This window comes from Etheostoma spectabile, chromosome 2, assembly GCF_008692095.1.
Source record: "Etheostoma spectabile isolate EspeVRDwgs_2016 chromosome 2, UIUC_Espe_1.0, whole genome shotgun sequence".
NCBI lineage: Eukaryota > Metazoa > Chordata > Actinopteri > Perciformes > Percidae > Etheostoma > Etheostoma spectabile.
The window spans coordinates 13262875-13282280 of record NC_045734.1 but is presented as its reverse complement, the minus strand read 5'-3'; the positions used below and the strand labels follow the sequence as shown (position 1 = coordinate 13282280).

General features: G+C 39.9%; 2 protein-coding genes across 3 annotated transcripts in view; one reads left to right on the top strand and one right to left on the bottom strand.

Annotated features, from left to right (window-relative positions):
* Positions 1 to 10319, bottom strand: part of prss12 (serine protease 12) — a 21599-nt gene extending 11280 nt beyond the window's left edge. The window contains exons 1-7 of one of the 2 annotated variants that reach the window (XR_004334353.1): positions 9774 to 10319; positions 7869 to 8007; positions 6706 to 6878; positions 5433 to 5583; positions 4602 to 4780; positions 3621 to 3762; positions 3273 to 3493 (exon numbers count right to left, since the gene is read on the bottom strand). Coding sequence is in view for 1 of the 2 variants with exons in the window: in XM_032531426.1 (XP_032387317.1) it covers positions 3273 to 3493; positions 3621 to 3762; positions 4602 to 4780; positions 5433 to 5583; positions 6706 to 6878; positions 7869 to 8007; positions 9774 to 10167 (1399 nt within the window). In the remaining variant the exon portion in view is untranslated. The remainder of the gene's footprint in view (positions 1 to 3272; positions 3494 to 3620; positions 3763 to 4601; positions 4781 to 5432; positions 5584 to 6705; positions 6879 to 7868; positions 8008 to 9773) is intronic. The other variant, XM_032531426.1, reaches the window with a different exon arrangement.
* A 781-nt stretch (positions 10320 to 11100) lies between these two features.
* Positions 11101 to 19406, top strand: part of mettl14 (methyltransferase 14, N6-adenosine-methyltransferase non-catalytic subunit) — a 17036-nt gene continuing 8730 nt past the window's right edge. Inside the window, exons 1-7 of the mRNA XM_032531886.1 lie at positions 11101 to 11367; positions 11965 to 12053; positions 13485 to 13572; positions 15391 to 15468; positions 16730 to 16817; positions 16902 to 16992; positions 17146 to 17287. Coding sequence (XP_032387777.1) covers positions 11251 to 11367; positions 11965 to 12053; positions 13485 to 13572; positions 15391 to 15468; positions 16730 to 16817; positions 16902 to 16992; positions 17146 to 17287 — 693 coding nt within the window. The 5' untranslated portion in view covers positions 11101 to 11250. The remainder of the gene's footprint in view (positions 11368 to 11964; positions 12054 to 13484; positions 13573 to 15390; positions 15469 to 16729; positions 16818 to 16901; positions 16993 to 17145; positions 17288 to 19406) is intronic.

Sequence of the window (19406 nt, the reverse complement as noted above, 5' to 3'; positions counted from 1 at the left end):
ACACACACACACACACACACACACACACACACACACAAATCTCATATAAGTGAATACCAATGTCTTTTCCATGTGTGGACAGTTTCAGGATCAGTTAACACTTTTGCCAAGTGTCAGTATATAGTATGCTATGATATTTAAAGTTGGTTGTTGCGTTTTGTAGCTCAAACATTGTAGGCTATACAGTAACACAATCATTCTGTAAATAGCAAATACTTGAAAGACTTTGTTAGCAGTCAGTTTAGCCTGGAATCTCTGTTACTGTATTAAGTTGAATGACATGCAATGTTTCAAACAATAATCTGTGCTGCCTACACCCTGTTATCCTCTTGCTAGAGTTAGCACCCAACAGGCTTACACAGGGCAAGTTTTGAATGTGTTTCTAGCCTCTAAACATGTTCAAAAGGCCACTAAAAGTGCCTAACTATGTGCAGTGATTCCTTCCGAGTGAACACAGTGAATCTGACTGCTGTAGATGTCACAGAAATGCATGAAAGTTGTGCTAATTCCACTCTGTTTAAATCCTGTGTTGATAATGCAAGGAGTGTTTTGGGACCGTCTACAAACTATAACACCAAAAAGAGACACAAACATATTATAAAAAATAAGTGTATTTTTTAAAAGTAAGTTCTGTAGTAGCAGTACTAGCAGTTGACATGTTATAACTGAGGTAAGTTTGGAAACACTGCCTTATTTAATCATTAAATTGATACACTACATATTTTTGTTGTTTGTAGACGGTCCCTAAGTTCAGGAACTAACACGCCGAATTAGCACAATTCTTTCTTTCATGCATTTCTATCACATCTACTGCAGTCAGATTCACTGTGTTCACTGGGATGGAATCACTGCACATGGGTAGGCACTTTTTTTTTTTACCAATATATGTTTTATTTTTCATTTGGAAACACAAACGTGTAAATATCAGAATAAGTTGGTAGGCACTTTTAATGACATTTTGAACATGTTTAGAGGATAGCAGGAAGATAAGAGGGTGTAGGCAGCACCGATTGGTTTTGTTTTTCTCTCTACTGACAGCACTCCAAATTTACAAACAATAGAGCTAAGTGTTGGAATTGACCAGATTTATCCTTTAATTGTAGAAATGTTTACTTCTTTGTTGGTGTTGGGTATTTAGGAAATGCTTATTTTTGTCCTCTCACTTAGAAATACAAACACAGTTTTTCCCGCTCTCAGCATGAATGCACGCACACAGTCTCGCTCACTCACTCACACACACACACACACACACACACACACACACACACACACACACACACACACACACACACTGCTGCTCTGCGTGAAAGAGGGGGAGAGAGAGAGAGAGAGAGTTCAAAGCCCAGCCTGGCTTATCTGTTTTTTCTTCTTTTCCAAAAACAACATAACAACTTAAACCAATCTGACAGTGGCATGTTGAGTTGGAAGGAGGGATTTGCGTACACACATAAACACTCAAACAAATGCACACAAACAAGCACACAAACACACACACAAATGCTGTGTAGTAATTACACAATTCTTTGGTGGGCGTTTGTGAGGTGAGAGTGTCCCTCAGGCGCTTGCCAAAAAAACATAAGCTACCTAAACCCAACTTATCATCACTGAGAGGACATTAAAAAAAAACATGACATATCCTTTCTGTGACATTCACTAGACTTATCTGTTACATTCAATATCATGACAGATGGCAGAGAATGAAACTGGTTCCATCCAGCACTATGCTTACACATCTTTATTGGTGTCTGTAGGCTATAGCAATAGGCTTGATTAATGGTGCTACCATCCAGCCCTTCCTCCCTCTTTTAGCAAGTAGTAACACTATTTAACCCTTCTGTCTCTTCTTCTGAAGAGGTAAGAAGTGCAGTCTTATGTGTGTCTGGTGCCTGATAGTTATGAGTTTGCATTTAGGAACAGTGAGAAATAGAGGCATGAGGGAGACTTACTTTAAGGAAAGGTTTGCAGTAAGTCCATTTAATTATGACCACTTTACAAGCAGCCCAGTTATTAAGCCAGGACAAGCCAACTAACAGCTGTGCCTAGAGTTAGAGTTAGCATGACTTACATCATCCTCTATCTGTCTCTTAGAGTGTGTTGGCTATTCTCTTCTCAGTCAGATGAGATCAAATTGAATGCAGATTGAGTTTGGCAGAGATCTTAAAGATATCAGCTTGCAATTCCATTAATAAGTATTATAAAGTGACAGGAAATTACATAGAGGCTTTCATCCTTAGGTTTCCTGTTCTTCAAAGTCTATACATATGTGTGCTCTTAATGCAAAGCTTCTACAGTCCTTGTTTAAAGCTAACATTATTATGGATAATAAAATAATAAATTAATAATAAAATTAATATATCATATTTTTATTCATTTGAGTCAGTCTTATAATTACAAAGTGCTTTACAAAAAACAAATAACAGGGAATACAAATATATAAGAACAATCAGCAAATAAACTACAGGAGTCCTCTGAGTAAAAGTCCTTCCAGAATAATGTTTTCGTATTGTTATATTAAACCAGATTTTGAAAACCTTGTCAGCCTGATCTCGTGCAGCTATCATTTCAGGGTTGTGGGGCCCAGAGGGCAAACATTGATGGGGGTTTAACTAAATATATCTAGTTAAAGTCTGCTTCTAACAGACACTTTTGTCTTTCAATTATAAGGCATATGAATGGAAAATACAACAGGTTGAGGACTGAACCCTGTGGCCTCCCATAATTCACAGCAGATGGATGATTTGTATTCAACAATGGCAACACAAAAGAGAGATTAGAGTGTAACCAATCTAAACCAATACCATCCAACAATCGTTAGGGTGTTGCGAGTGGAGTTTCCGTCTTGATCAACTCTAAAACCACAATGTGATTTTAGAGACAGACCATTACTATTTATGAAGGCAAATACCTGCGTCACAACCAATTTTCCTGAAACACTGGCCAGAAATGTTTAGAAATTGCCCACTTGTGCGCTTGCTAACTTGTAAACTTTCCACATCTAACCTAGAGCACAACCCACACCGACATTACGTTTCCATGTGTGTTGTTATAACAAACTTTAATCAAGCTTCAAGTAGCACTGCTCTTTATTTTCCAAAGTCTAAAAACAGTGACAATCGACATACCTGTATGCACCTAATATAAATAATAGCAGTATGTATCATATACATAACCAACATTTTAAAAGCTAACATTGAGCCTCTCTCACCCATTAATGGTTTCTATGCTATCTGCATCCTTTTGAAGTCTTACAGCAAGATAAGATTATGTCTTACCCGTTGGAAGACTGTCTCCATTGCGATCAGCGATGCATGCAATGTTCACATCTTCATGGTGTGTGCAGTCATGGCGGAGCCACTCCTTCCTGTTGCACAGCAAAAGGCTAGGCTCTTTCCCTGTGCAGCTCACATCATCCAAAAGAATGGGACCTGACCCCACCCCGAAGCGTGGGACTGAGGTGATGTCTAGTCCTTCAGAAAGGAGAGTCTCACCTAATCTACAAGATAGACATGTACACACACACACACACACACACACACACAAACACAAATTTGGTTTCATTTCTTAATAACTACCGAGACTGCATGTGTATGTGCCTGTCTGGAGTAAATACTTCACATTACCTGTAACCAAGTTGTCGGCACACAACATGTGTGTTAGAGTCTGTCCAGCCGTCATCACACACTGTCCCCCAATGACCACGGTAAAAAACTTCTAAACGTCCCTCATAGCTGCTGGTGCCCCCTACCAACCTTACAGAACCATCTGGAGAGGAAGAGAAAGAGAGAGTTGGGCAATGTCCTTGCTAAGGAGGATACATTTTCATAACCTTGCATCCACATTAAAACAGCTTTCTCAATAAATACATAAATAAATTACAAATACGTATTTTTACGGCTTTTTTGTTATAAGTTATTGTTTTGGATCACAATATAGCAACAACATTTTTGTTATTATTCAGACAATTCAGTAGTGATAGCACTAGGAGATGCTGTTCGGAGCCAATGTCTGTAGCCAGAATTTAGTCCTTAAGACTTCACACTTTGGTCAGCTGGCAACCCGGCTTATTCCTCTCCTTGTGTGTGGTAAAACCACATAAGCTTTCCCACATTGTTTGCTTAGGCTGTGCAATAGTCAACCATATTTCTGGGCCTGGCCACCATTAACTCTCCTAAAAGCATCTTCCAATACCTCGCTGGCTCCAGGAGCGAGCTCATGCGGGAAAGAAATGTTTTCACATTGCACCCTTTTCAGTAAGGGACTTTGGTGTGTTTTTTCTCTCCTATAACCAATTTTCTAACTTTTTGTTAAAGAGAACATTTTGACTTAGCAATGAAAGCAAGGGTGTAACTAAAAAAATTAATGACTGCTCTGTTCAATTTAGGCCTTCCAGTTACCCAGCACACACAATACCACAGTCATGCGCAACCCTCATTAATGCTATCAGTTACACCTGTGTTTGACAAATCAAAATGTTTGCCATTTAAACCTTTCCGCCACGATAAGGTGGGAATTCCTGGAAGGGGTACTATATCTTTATAGGTTATATAATCTATGTTTGCATTAAACTTGCATGTTTTTATGAATATTATAGATTGTACTACCTGTAAGTGGGTTGCAGGACACTCCTGCATCCTCAGAATGCAGACAGTTGTGTTCCCCCCAGGCACTTTTTGGACACTGCTCCAGAGTGAGCTCATTGCCTGTGCAACGCACCTCATCCAGCCAGACACGGTCTGAACCCTTGCCAAAATGTGCCTGGCCCCATGCCTTCGCCACACCGCTGCAAAGAAAACATAGAAGAATAGAAGGTTTGGTTTGCAGTAACACTGATACAATTAAAAACAGATGTACAGACAGGCTCTCTTTGACTTACAAAATATGTGGTGTAGGATGCAGTATTTGTTTAATCTGGAAATTGAATCAAATAAACCTACTGTATTTCAAAGAGATTTTTTAAAAATTGCCGCACATATCCGTGCATACGTAAACAGTGCAACACCAACACCACAGTGACATACACAAAAAAGGCACACACGGACATTTGCAGAGTGTGGTGTTGCTGAATATGCATATCTCTGTGGTACTAGAATTCATGCAGGAACAATGAGCCTGATTCATTATCTGACCCCCAGATGTTCTTTACTGCTCGCTTCTCTCTCTGTGTGTCCGAATGGAAAGAATACTTCTCATACTTTTGGAGATAAAGAGAGACAGACGGGACACCCACTGTTACTCATCTATCCTTCCTAGTCTATATTTCTGTCAAACTTTTTCCTCTTACTCTCATAATCACAATATATTTCCTTTATGCTAATTACCTGTTGGAATAAATGTGAATGAACATTATTCATTTGTATTGTGTGTGTGTGTGTGTGTGTGTGTGTGTGTGTGTGTGTGTGTGTGTGTGTGTGTGTGTGTGTGTGTCCTATCACCTCAGCCCCAGTTGTCGACACACCACCTCTGCATCACTGTTGTCCCATTGGTCGTCACATATGGAGCCCCATTGCCCTGCATGGAAGACCTCCACTGTGCCTTCTGACCCTGATCGACCCCCCACCAGCCGTATAGGGAGCGTCTTGATTGCTGAAACAAACACAAGCATGAATGCACACATTTTCACAGTCTACTTAAAGAATCTGTGCAGGCTGACACGAAATGCAGAACTTTTTTTTTTTTTTTAAATGCCTATATTATGCTCATTTTCAGGTTCTGGTTAAAAAAACATCATATTTTTGTAGTATTTCACATTGATGCAGATCCTGTTTTCGCCTTGTGTGTTTAGGTCTCTGTTTTAGCTACAGAGTGAGACATCTCACATCTTTACTATCTTTGTTGGAAGTTGCACATGCACAGTAGCTAGGTAAGATCACATCAGCTAGTTACTGTTTTTCCAACTTTGGTCAGTACAAGGCAGGATTAGCAGGGAGACTTCTTCTAAACGAGGGCACACTTGTGGAATACCTGCAGAACAGGGACATGGAAGTAGTTCTTTTGTAGATTATGGTGAACTAGTGTGTGTTGTAGCAGTGTTTTGCCATTGAGCTAGCATGCTAGCGCTAGCATGCTAGCATTTTGGTACAACCCCAAAAAGTCAAATCAACTTCCTAAAGTATGCTGATCTACTGCAAGGAAAATAGGAAATAGAAAATAATGTCTTTGTATGTTTAAAGTTTATTTTCAGGACAGTTCTAAAACTGAGTAGGGGTTGTAGAATGTTTTAAAGTTTGTTGCACTATCAGATCATGTTAAAGGTGCTCTAAGCAATATCACATGCTTTTTAAGCTAACATTTTTTGTCACATTCAGCGAACATCTCCTCACTATCCATGAGCTGCCTGTCACCAGAACACACTCTAAAAAAATGCGGTCTCTGTAGACAGCCCAGGGTCTGCAAACGGCAACAACAACAAACTGCGGCAACTTGCACCACCAAACATCACAAACAGTCTTCCAGCGTTCCAGCCAATAGCCAACAACTAGAAGTTGGGGGTGGGGGTTGGGGAGTTAGTGCGTGGAAGCACAGAAGGGAGGGAGAGGGGAAGGGATGAGGAGGAGGGAGTGGCGAGCTAGCCTTGTTTTGTTTTAAAATACTTTGAACGTCAACAAGAAGTGCCATTACCCAACATTGCTTAGAGCACCTTTAAATATTCATCCAAACCTTTATCCATCCTTTACAGACCTATACTTCCCCATGAAGAGTGCCTACCTTGCTGCTGTGTGCATGTGATGGCTGCAGCCAGAGAACATTCCCCTCCATTCCAAGCAGTCTTAGGACACAGGAGCAGGTCTGGCTCCTCTCCCTGGCAATGGACCGCCCTCCAATGGAGCTTGGCCATGCTTGGACGAAACAGAGGAACTGCACGTGCACGACCTGAGATCCTGGAAGGGAATCAATAAGCAAACTAATTATTTTGACTACTTTGAAATACTTTTTTAACACACAACTGACATCAAACAGCAAACTGATGAAATGTGTTGATCAAGACATTTGACATTTTTTCAAGAAAAATTGAGTTAAGTTGCTTGGCACTTCTTATTTCAAATCATCTGAGATGAATCCTGCAGCCAGCCGGCCAATCTCAGCCGTCTGCTAGCAGCAACCTTGAGCCATTTGTATGTTCATGCTCTGCCAGTCCAGGGTCAAAGTGCCCAGCAGTTTTACACCCAACAGCTTCAATAACTGGTCACGTGAAAGTCATCACCAACAGTACCGGCTGACATATGGCTGACATTTGCCCTCTTTCCTTTCCGCTCTGGACTTTCATTGACTGACTCCTGTGTGAATATGCAGACACAAGCATGTGTTCATGTCAGCATGCGTGTCAGCACTGGTGTTAGTGTTAACATGTGTAGTAAGTGCACAGAATGCCTCTGTTCTCCAGGGAAATAATACACTTTCTCAACTATCTACACCCCATCTTAGGTTGATATGTATGATCTGTCTACAGGCTCCCTTGAGACCCAGCAGATCAGTGGCTCTTTTAGCATGAAAGCATTTTAAAATGCAAGACCAGAAGACACAGTCAAAAGAGAAAGAGAGAGGTGGTAACAAGGTAAATAGCTGAGCACCGAAGTATTTAAATACCTCTGGGGAATGGGGGGGTTGGAATGCAAGGGTTACACAAGAAAAGTACAAAGACTGTGAATAGAGTGCATGTGTATGTCTGATGTCTTGTGAAATTCTCTCTAACATTCCATCTAAATTTCCATCACACTCTCACCATATGCCAGATCTCTTTAGCTTCACATTGCAGATGGTTATTGTACTTGCACCTGTGTCTGAATATGTATGTAATAGGGCGAGGCAGACAGAGAGCGGCAAATAGTGCATGCCTGAGCGCATGTGTGTGCATGTGTGCTCTCTCTCACCCCTTGCCCAGCTGTCTGCAAACCACTGCAGCGTCTTCGTCCCCCCAGTCATCGCTACACACAGACCCCCACAGTCCTCCCAGATAGACTTCCACCCTGCCATCTAGCTTGGAGCGACCTCCTTGCAGACGCACAGAGCCTGGGATGGAAAGAGGGTTGGAGAACAGTAGATGTGTAGTAATCCAGCACATACAAAATGGGGGATTAAAGATGACACAGAAAAGATGTGTCACACCATATCAAAATATATAAGTAGGGTGTTAAGACAGAAAGAGTGTAAAAGGGAGCAGGATGAAAGACAGGAAAAAAATAAAAGGGGCAGAAGTGGGTGCAAATTAAAAAAAGAAAAACAGCTCAATCCAAGTAAAAAAAGAAGAAGAAGGGGGCAGGCTGTATTCGACTTTTTTAATACATACATTTTGTGTCCCATAAATGATTAAATGAATCTGTCAACGTCCTGACATCTATTGAAATAATGTTTTATGTGTGTGTTTTGTTGTCACATTACAACTAGACAGTAAAAAGAAAACAACAATAAAGATAAAAATATAGTGCTGTTGAAAATAGTACATACACTATTGGACAATAAAGTGGCTGTTTGACTATATACTGGTTGTATTTTTTACTTTCACAGCAAATTATGACATATTTAGCTATCCACACAGTTCTTTTTAAATTTCTTTCACCCAAGAATAAAATATGTATTCACCCTGTAGGGCCTCATACCTCACTGCCAAACAATTGATTATATCACGGATTAAATTCCTTTATCCACAAGCTAATTAAGATTTGGAATTGAGTGGTTCACATATGGTTACAGTGTGTGTGGGTGCATGTTGTTTATTGTTGGAGCAACCGGATTGCTCTGTGTGTATCACTTGGTATATTTGGGTTATTATGGCAACAAAGAATGTAGGAGCGCATGTTCACGCACGCACACACACAAACACAGACACGCACAGGTGAACGTCTGCCTCTTATGCAATCCGCATTTCCAAGTTAAATTAAATATTCACTGTGTGGCTGTCTTTTGAGAGAACAGAACGTGGCCACCCCTTCAAAAGGTGTGTATTTGTCCAAACATCTTTAATAACAGGACCAATGTATGTCAATCCCATGTATCAATTACAAGAAGATAATTTACCCATGATGTACACACTACAAGACTGAAAATACTACATCTGCTGCTTGTGCCAGATGGAAATTGCACACTATTCCTTTCACCACTCTCTTTTGCTTCTACTTTTCATCAATCCAGAGATGTGTGGCCCATTTTGCCCTAACTTTTGACTTTAGCAACACCTAGTAGTCCAAGCCTGTGTACTTGATAGGCAATAGATGATAATACGGTGCTCCCCTTGTCAAAACTGTTTTAATGTGACAAGAGATATTTTATTGAGCCTACTCACTTTAGGCTCACTGAGTAGGCCTATATGGCGTAGCCTACTTATATGGTATACAACACACCATATAAGCAAAAACCTGTGCACTCATTACAGCACAAATGTGCTTAGACTTGCCATCTGCACACACTGTCCTTACACCTGGGACACGTGTGTCCTGTCTAATTACTTCAGCATGGGCTTCCTGAGTTGAACCCTATGGAGCTAGAAAATTGTTAAGACAGTTTCACACCAATTTAAAAACCACTGTACAGTTATCTGCTCTTCCTCAGCCCAAATAAAAATTAGAATAATAGGCCTAAATTATAGGGCCTAATTAGGCTACTGTAACCGGGGAAGCCAATAAAGCATTGGTTTTAAATTATCATTCAATTCATTTGGGGACTTCTACTTTTATGTTCATAATGTTTTTTTTTTTACATATTACACATTTAAAATTATGAATCCCAACAAAATCCTATAATGCTGTGTGTCTATTATAGATCTTCGTGTTTAGCCGAACCTTGTTTACAGTCGCAGTACCCCCAGTCCACTCTGCCTTTGTGGTTCCTGAAAAAGCACCAGGGTCGGATCCTGCCGTCCGGGTTGCGACAGTGATTGTGCTCTCCTATTCCTTTTCCCGGGTAGCGCTCCTTGAAGCCGGCCACTTCGGTCCAGTTCATGCACCGGGTGCCGGATTCAGTGACGTCTATAGCTCCCAGGTAGAAACCGTCTTTCCCGCGGCTCTGGACGCAGTCGGTAAATGGCAGGATGAATGAAGGGACGCTGCTGGAATAACAGGAGCCGCTATCCGCAGCCAAAAGCGCGGCTGTTATAGCAAGCAATGCCAAATTCATGTTAGGTCTCTGGTTGTGTGCAGCGAAGACAGTGCTTCTACCATCAGTAGCTTCTATCATCAGCAGAGGAGACGATTTTCAGTCACCCTCATCGCCCTGCCGTGGGACGACAGTGAGAACCGGGAAAGGAGACGACGCGGATCAATGGAACTCCTATTTGCTTGTGCTAATGGGCAGGCAGCCCCCAACCGAAATTGAAAAGCATACAGTAGGTTATAGCCATATTCGCGCAAATCCCCCCCCCACACCATATTGCGATTTCACAGTTTAATTATATGTGGAAATTATAGGCCTATATATGCTATTAATCAAAGGTCAACATTACAGGTGGGGAACCCATAATAGGCTTATAACTTTAGGGCTTAACAATATGTAGCCTATAATCCCAAATAATCCACATAGGCCTCCCAAAACGTTAAGAAATGGCTTTTTGTTGAGACAACATTCATGACCAAAATGCTTATTTGAGTGCTTGGTTTTACTGAAAATTTTTATTAGGGCATATGCTTTATGACCTTTGGTGCATTCTCTTTTTTAGAAATGTCCTTTAACATTAACCTACACTACATTTAACCTCACTCATAGTCTACTTTATCTAACGCAAGCCACATATCATACATTCAAAGATCATACATCCAAAGCTGAACATCTCAGAGCATCTTTGATGACAAGCAGACTAAAATGCACAATAGCGCCTCAAGTGTCTAAAATATAGTAGTTCCCATGATATTATCTGATTGGAGAAGGAATTTGGGAACGTCAAACAGAAGCGTCCTATCTGGTGACATAATCAAGCCGCGTCTACTCAAGCACAAAGTGTTCACTCTTAATTTACACCGGCGTACGCCAAAACTCGCCCAAGTTGGCGGAGTTACTCGATACACCGCTCAATTCGCCGGTTGAGCCACTCAAACCGGGCTGCCAAAACCGTTGCGGTTGCAAAAAGCGCCTCAGTTTACAATATTGAGACAATAGCCATTGAGCTACTTTAGCGGCTCCAAATCGAATCTGAGCGCCCCGGTGTCCATAACGAGTACACCCATTGTGACTTTAGCGGCTACACCGGCCGACACTGGCCAATTGTTTGCTAATAATATAAGTTACCGTTATAGCTAGCTAATCACATTTATATGAAAAGCTTTAATGAAACAACGACCAAGGGTATTAAAACAGCTAAACATTGCAACTAAAGAAATGAACAGCCGACTGCAAGAGATCCGCGAGCGACAAAAACTTAGGCGGCAGCTTTTAGCTCAACAGGCAAGTGGACTGTGAGCATCTTGTTGTTAGCAAGTAACGTTAGCTAGTTAGCTAAGTGAGCTAGCATATTCTAAAGCTAACTGCTAACCACCTGTGTCGCTGCTAGATTACAGCATTGTTGTAATGAAAACAAATTTTCAACTGTGTGGTTAAAAAGGACGGAGTAGCGTCGCATAAATAACGTTACACACATGGGCGATGATAATTTAGCTGACATATCCGCATGTTTCGCCCTCGAGTGGACTATAGGCGCATAACGTTATTAGCACTGCAAATGTAAATAAATTAACATCAACATGTTGAAGCTATTTGAGCCTATAGCTAACGTAAACCTTACCACAATTGACATCGTTGCATGATATGTCAGTTGGGATACATATAACGTTACATGGAAATATAACATCAATAATTTAGAGTAACGTTAACGGGAAGATAAGATTAATCTCGAGGGAAATTGTTAAACCTGGAGCTACATAAAAGCAAATATTGAGACAGAAAACGTTGAGTACAACAAGGCATTATATAATAAAGGAGACAATACTTGAATTTGAAAATATGTTACTTTGCACTGATTTTCTCATTTTTGTCTAACCACAGTTGGGAGCTGAAAGTGCAGACAGTATTGGAGCTGTCCTCAACAGTAAAGATGAACTAAAGGAGATAGAGGAGACAAGAGAATCATGCAGGTAAGATATACCCCCAAAACAGTGAGAACATGTCAAGGATGTTTGAAGCAAAACGTGTATCAGGGCACAATTGGGAGACATTAAGAAGGTAAAGCAAGGCTTGAAAAGAGTACATATGTTGCATTTTAGCTCTCCCTATGTTCTGCATTGTTTCTTAATTAATGAGGTGAACTGAAACAATAGCTCTCATAAATTGGCAAAAGGCTACCCAAACAGGTCAGTATTAAAGGTGCAATATGTTAGGGCTGCATGAATATGGCCAAAATGATTTTTTTAATCAATATTGAGATGACAGTCAATTATCACAATTATTAGTTGATTTTAACCAAAACACATTTGATTGTCACATAGGCTATTTATGTTTAAGTTGGATGTTGTACATACAGCTGCAACACATTTAAATGAAAATTATCTGAAACAAATAGCCTAGGATAACTAGGATGTATTAGAAAAAAATCTCACTGTAACTGCTCATGTTATTGACTCTGAGTGGGAAATGAAAGCGTCAGTTCTATAGACCTGTATGAGCGGCACACAAGCACTCACCTAGCTGAAAAGCTACAGAAGGCAAGTTGGCAAAGGTATGCCCAAAGAATTTTTGTTTTTCTTCTAAGTAATTTGCACTTTCATAAAGAAGAGATGCTGTATTTTCAGTTTCTTAGCTAATTGTCATATTTTGTTTACAAATTACAGATGGAGGCTTGAGATGATGTGTGGTACTTTACATCTTACTTTACACACTCGGGCGAGAATGTATGACACTAGGCGCTGCAGTCTGAGACATGCACGATTTAAAAAAAGAAAAAATTGCTTTTTGCAATGGGGATTGTCAGTCAAGTACAGAGCCCCGCGTGAGCACAAGTATTTATGACTGTCAACATAGCCAACATCTAACATTAGCTACTCAGCTGTGATGTGGAGTAAAGTCTGACTATGTAAGACTAGTGTCTAACAACATTGTTGGATGCTGCGTTCTCAACCTGGCAACCTTTGAGAACTTTGAGTTAGGGGAGGAGAGGCCCAGGAAGACAACTCTTCAGTATACTCTAGTTGTCAGTATTACATATTGCACCTTTAAGAGAAAGATGAAAGGAGGGGTGCAATTGAAAGAAGGAATGTGATTTAAAATGCTACATGTGTATACATGCAGGGATGTAATGGCATGAAGAACACAAAAGTTTCCAGTCCAAGCCATTTTAAGTTGCTTTTTGCCATTTAGTCCTTGTATTTGTGCATATATTGAGCATATTAAATACACTCACTTTTTGACATTTGACAGCTCCCCTCCTTTCTTCTTTAACATATTTTTGTAAACATTTGTCCAACATGCTTGTCCTTTTTGTCTCGTCATTGTCACTGCTAAATTGATGATTTTGTGCTTTAGTAAGCCAAAGAATTAGGGAATCTATTTCCGTTGTGTGTGTTTTGCAGAGCTTCATTTGACAGTTATGTAGCACCTTCCAAAAGAAAGGCACAGACGGAGGGAGAGGACACAGAGGAAGATGTGGAAGAACAAAAGGTGATCATTATGAGTCTGCATGAGTTAAAAAAGCCTCCACCTTATTGTAATGATAATAAACCTGATTAATATAATATATATATATATATATATAAATATATAAATATATATAATATAAAACAAATGTTGCCGATTTAAAGTATAAAACCACAATTACACTGACAAATCAAAATACAAAAAAAACCTCCATTATGAAACAACATAAGTAGATATAACATGTATTGAATAAAACTTCAGGATAAGCCGGGGAGTGAGTACAGTACATTACATTAAATTTAGCTGACATTTTTATCCAAAGCAACTTACAATTGCTATATATGTCAGAGGTCGCACGCCTCTGAAACAACTAAGGGTTAAGTGCCTTGCTCAGAGACACATAGGTTGACGGATTGCAGTGGGATTCAAACCTAGGTCTCCCACACCAGAGGTGTGTGTCATATCCACTACTCCATCACCACCAGTATGTATGAGGGAGGATTTCAAATGACAAAGACTGAACAAACTAAATCTTCTCAGGCAGTTTGTTACGGGCCCTGAGAGGCCACAACACGCAACATTAAGAAAACGCACACAAATGCACCACAACATGCAACCAGTCGGAGTTGGGATATTTAAACAAATTATCCGCTGTTAAAATTGAAATCATCAAGAACACAGATTGAAACGCAAATGGTCGAGGCATGTGTGCATCAATTAAAAGTGTCCCCTGGAAACACTTCTGTTGTTTATTTGCTTTTTGTTTTCTTATTGTTGTGTGTTGTGGTTTATTTGTGTGCATTTTCTTAATGTTGCATGTTATGGTCTCTCAGGGCCACCGTAGTTTGTTCATCAGGGCAGTGGAAACAAAAGTGTGGTCCCTCCTGGTCTTTTGTCTGGACAGTAAATAGGGCCATTGTCTGAGGATCTCAAGCTATAAATGGCCTGTATTTTATAAAGCATTTTTCTTGTCTTAACGACTACTTAAAGCGCTTTTACCATTCACACACTGTGGCCGTCGGACAGGTGCCACCTGCTCATCAGATAAACACTCACACACATTTACAACCCAATGCACAGCGTCTTGCCCAAGGACACTACAACATGGGGCCAGTTGTCAAACTCCGACCTTCTGATTGGAAAGCAACCGCTTTACCACTGAGCCACAGCCGCCCCAGGTCTTTTGAAAGTAGTCTCAATAGTAGGGCTATGATTTGTTCTTATTATCTCCAGAGATTTGCCAAAGGACACGTACATACGTTTATTGGATATAGTCAGGTCAAGGTCCTGCCTGCAAGTCAGAATTTGTGGCTTTGCTCCATTTGGCATGTTGTAGCTGCAGGCTGTGAGCATAAATCTGGCCATCCAAATGGTTGTTTTTCTCTTTTCTCAGCAACAGAAGCTGTGACCATGTTTTAAGTTTAATCGTTTTGTGGGTTAGAGTGTAAGTTCTATCAAATTAAATATTTCAGCATGAAGTTGACAAGGAATGACTTCTGGGTGAATATGACATGGGCAGAATAAGAGGGTTGATAATGTCTCTGCTCACTTTTTTATTTTTCCGGCTTACTAATTTGAAACTTAGAATCTTGATTATTTCACTGTAAGCCCTTCAATATGTTTTAAGTTTTTCCCTCTATTTGTTATCCCAACTTATCTACTCATTTATTTATTATAGGTTATAATGTTCTCATGATTTGGATTCCACTCGTAATTTTTAAATTTCTTAATGATCAATTTCTTTTTGGTTGTATTCATCTACCAAATACATGTGTGTCTCATACAGATACATATTCTGTTCATAGACAAACATATTAACCTCATTGTGTTGTTGTGTGTTAGGAAGAGGTCGAGGTGCAACCACCGGATGAAAGCAACCCATATGAGGAAGTGTATAAGGACTCAAGTACTTTCCTTAAGGTGTGAAAACCTGCTGTCGCTTTCTTTTACACACACAATGTCTCCTTTATACTGTGTCTCACTAATTATGATGTAGGCTGTCAAGCAATGTTTTTATTTGTATGGAGGTAAATAAACTGGTTTCCCAACTGTAGTAAGTAACTACATTAGAAATGAAGCAAACCCATGGTAAAAATCTTAAAAGTAGTAGAATTGGGCACATTGTTGTGGTTTTTCTGTTACCAGTTGTGAGTATGTAAGCCATGACCTTATGAGCAAGCTACAATTGCAGTGGTAATACTGGTAACATTTGTGTGAAAGCAGCAGGAAGAAGAGACTCCTAAATCTCACAGGTTTCCCCTATTACACCCATTTCAGTGTTTGAGGAAATGGGGCTTTAGGTGGTGTGAGGACATCTGTTGGATCAAGACCAACAAGAATAACACAGGAGCTGCCTGACAGCTCCGTACATTCAAAGCATTTTGGGAACTGGAACTAACCCGGAATGAACTGCTGTTATAAACTCACACACAGATTTTAGTTAGCTAAATTCACAACAAAAGGGGGATAAAGCACAAAAAGTACTGATAGTAATTAAAAGATGTGGTAGCATTGGATCTGGACGGGAAGGATAACTCTGGGAGTTTGAAGGGGTGTGTTGCAATTCTGCCATCTCACTCCGCAACAGTGTCGCAATTTTGGTTTCATATTGCATATCGTTACGACCCTATAAATTAGTGATCAGTTACACTGGGAAGAACAAAAAGCAAGCTTTAGAAAGCAGCTGTGGTGTCATTATTTATTCAAGCTGTCGGATTCCCATTCCCATTTCAGAATTGTTTTTAAAACCCCATATAAGTCACGGGTCAATTTTACCCAAGGGATACGAGTGGGTCCCGAAAGTGAAGACAATACAAGGGTTAAAATGTTTCAGTTTGGCTGCCAGTGAAGCACTTTAAACATTTATTTATGTTTTTAAAAAGATTTTTATATACAGTATAATTGTGCTTAAAATAAATTTTACCTACAACTTATTCTTGTTTAAAATCATTTATATAATATATGTGACCTTGAAATTGTGGCGTTAATTTGGGTGCACCTAAATTTTGTGCTGGTGCACTAAAATAAAAAAGTTAGACGGATCAGTACAACCAAGGTGAAAAGTTAGTCTGGAGCCCTGACATCAAGCTATTCTTTTATTTTGTCTCTTTTTGTGCAGATATATTTTTCTTTTTACCCTCTCTCCGGCTCATCCTATTTATCTTTTCTCATTCATTTTCAGGGTACCCAGAGTTTGAACCCTCACAATGACTACTGTCAGCACTTTGTCGACACAGGGCACAGGCCACAGAACTTCATCAGAGATGTTGGTAAGTGTATGCTTGTGTGTGTTTGTTTCATGTACATGTGTATGCTTGTGTGTAGTTCTGACCTGGTTGTCATATGTGGTTCAGGCTTGGCTGACCGATTTGAAGAATACCCAAAGCTTCGAGAGCTGATCAGACTGAAAGACGAACTGATCTCCACCACCAACACCCCTCCCATGTATGTTAAATGATGATTTGAATATTAAATATTTACCTTAATGCCAATGTGATTACACCCAGAGATGATAACTTGACTTTAAAAGAGTTGAGATGAAGTTGGCATCAACTATCTTAAAAAAAGGCTTGCTATTTAAGATATGTGTGTGTTCAGGTACCTCCAGGCTGATCCAGAGCACTTTGACCTGCAGGATTTGAAGTGCAAGTTTGATGTAATTCTGCTTGAGCCTCCCTTAGAGGAATACTACAGAGAATCAGGCATCAGCCACACTGAACGCTTCTGGACCTGGGATGATGTATGTATGCTTCTTAGACTGGTTTGCATTAAGCGGTTTGTGCTAGTATGATGTGAATAGATACAGAATATTGTTATGGCTGGTTCATAGGGCACAACAAAGAAGGGAGACTATAACGATTATAAACTGAAATTTAAAGTAAGTAATAATAATAAATGCAGTTTGGTGTGGAAGTCAGTATGATGTATGAAAGTGTATGAATGCTGTGTGAATGAATAAGGGCTGTACAATATATACAGAGTTTTTTCTGTTATCGCAATTTCAACTGGCCTAATATACACATCGTGAAAGGCTTTAACATATTGTAATAGACACAAAACAGATTTTTTTTTGTTAGTTGAAAGAAAATATCGGTAGTGAAATCACACTTTAAAATGTAATTCTTTTTTTTAGTGGTGTCTTTTCTATTCAATATAATGTTCAATTTGTTCATTAAGGAATGTTGGAAATAATGTCCTTTAATTTGTTTTATATTCAACATACAATTTGTTGTATTGTAGAGGAATAATTAAAGCAGCAGATATGCAGAACTGAGTACATTTTAATGTTTATGAATTGTAAGTAATATTGTTACCGCGATATTCACCAACATTATCGCATGTTGCATAGTTTCCTTCGTGCAGAATGAATGTAGTCCACTAAATTCAGAGAGTGGTGAAGAGATCTGCACACTAGCATCTGGGCAGGCAGGCTTAAATACCTTCCAGGGACACTGTGTACAGCTAAGAATCTGCAACACACATACAGTCCCTGACAAAAGTCTTGTCGCTTGTGTACAAATTGACCTGAAGTTGCCGCTGAAATATATTTCATCAAGATTTATTTACAAGAAATGGCTCATTTTAATCCCAACAGCTTTTGTAATATGTTCAGTGCAAAACAAACTGTCAAAAAGTATTCTAATATTCCCAGCTTGGTAAAGCCCATTGAGTCATTTTTTGCAAAGTCGCCTTGTCATATGGACTTCACCTGTGACTAATAATGGATCATTAGGTCTCAGGTGTGTATAAAAACAACCCCATTACACTAGACCTTCACATCAACTGCAACTAGACATCTGCAAACATGCCTAAGATTCACCCTGAGACTAAAGTTTTGATTATCAAGAGCTGAAGACCAGATCCATGCTGATGTAGCAGACACCTTCAATGTGTCTCAGCGTCAAGTACAGAGATTAAAAAAACATTTGAAGACACTGGAGACGTTTTTGACAACCCCAGGTCAGGCAGACCCCGCAAGACAACTGCTCGAGACCGTTTGTTGGCTCGAAAATCCAAGGCCACCCATTTTCTACTGCAGCAGAGCTCCACCAGACCGGTCCCCTGAAGTCCCTGTGTCAACCTGAACAGTTTGTCAGATTCTGTCTTGAAATGGCCTCCATGGTCGAATCAGTGCCCAGAAGCCAGCACTAAACAAAAGACAATTGAAAACTGTGTGGCATTTGCCAAGGCCCATAGCCTGCTAAAAGGATGGACTTTGGAGAAGTGGAAGAAAGTGGATTTTTTCAGATAAATTTTCTGTTGAATTACACCACAGTTGCCGTAAATATTGCAGGAGACCTACTGGAGCCCGCATGAATCCAAGATTCACCCAGAAAACAGTGAAGTTGGTGCGGAAAAATCATGGTCTGGGTAACATCCAGTATGGGTGTGTGAGGATCTGCAGGTGGAAGGCAACATCAATAGTCTCAAATAACAAGAAATCTTAGCTACCTCTTATATTCCCAACCATAAAAGAGGCCAAATTCTGCAGCAGGATGGTGCTCCATCGCATACTTCTCTCCACTTCAAAGTTCCTCAAGGCGAGAAGATCAAGATGCTCCAGATTGGCCGGCCCAGTCACCAGACATGAACATCATGGAGCATATGTGGGGTAGGATGAAAGGAGAAGCATGGAAGACCAAACCAAAAATATTGATGAACTCTGAGGCGCAAGACTGCTTTCCTAGCTATTCCTGATGACTTCATCAATACATTGTATGAATCCTTGCCAAGTCCTTCAAGCTCGTGGAAGTCATACAAGATATAAAATTTGGATCTCACAGCACCGCTATTTAATTTTCTGACATATTTTAGTATTTGTAGTAAATTTGTTCAATTTCTGTATAGGCGACAAGACT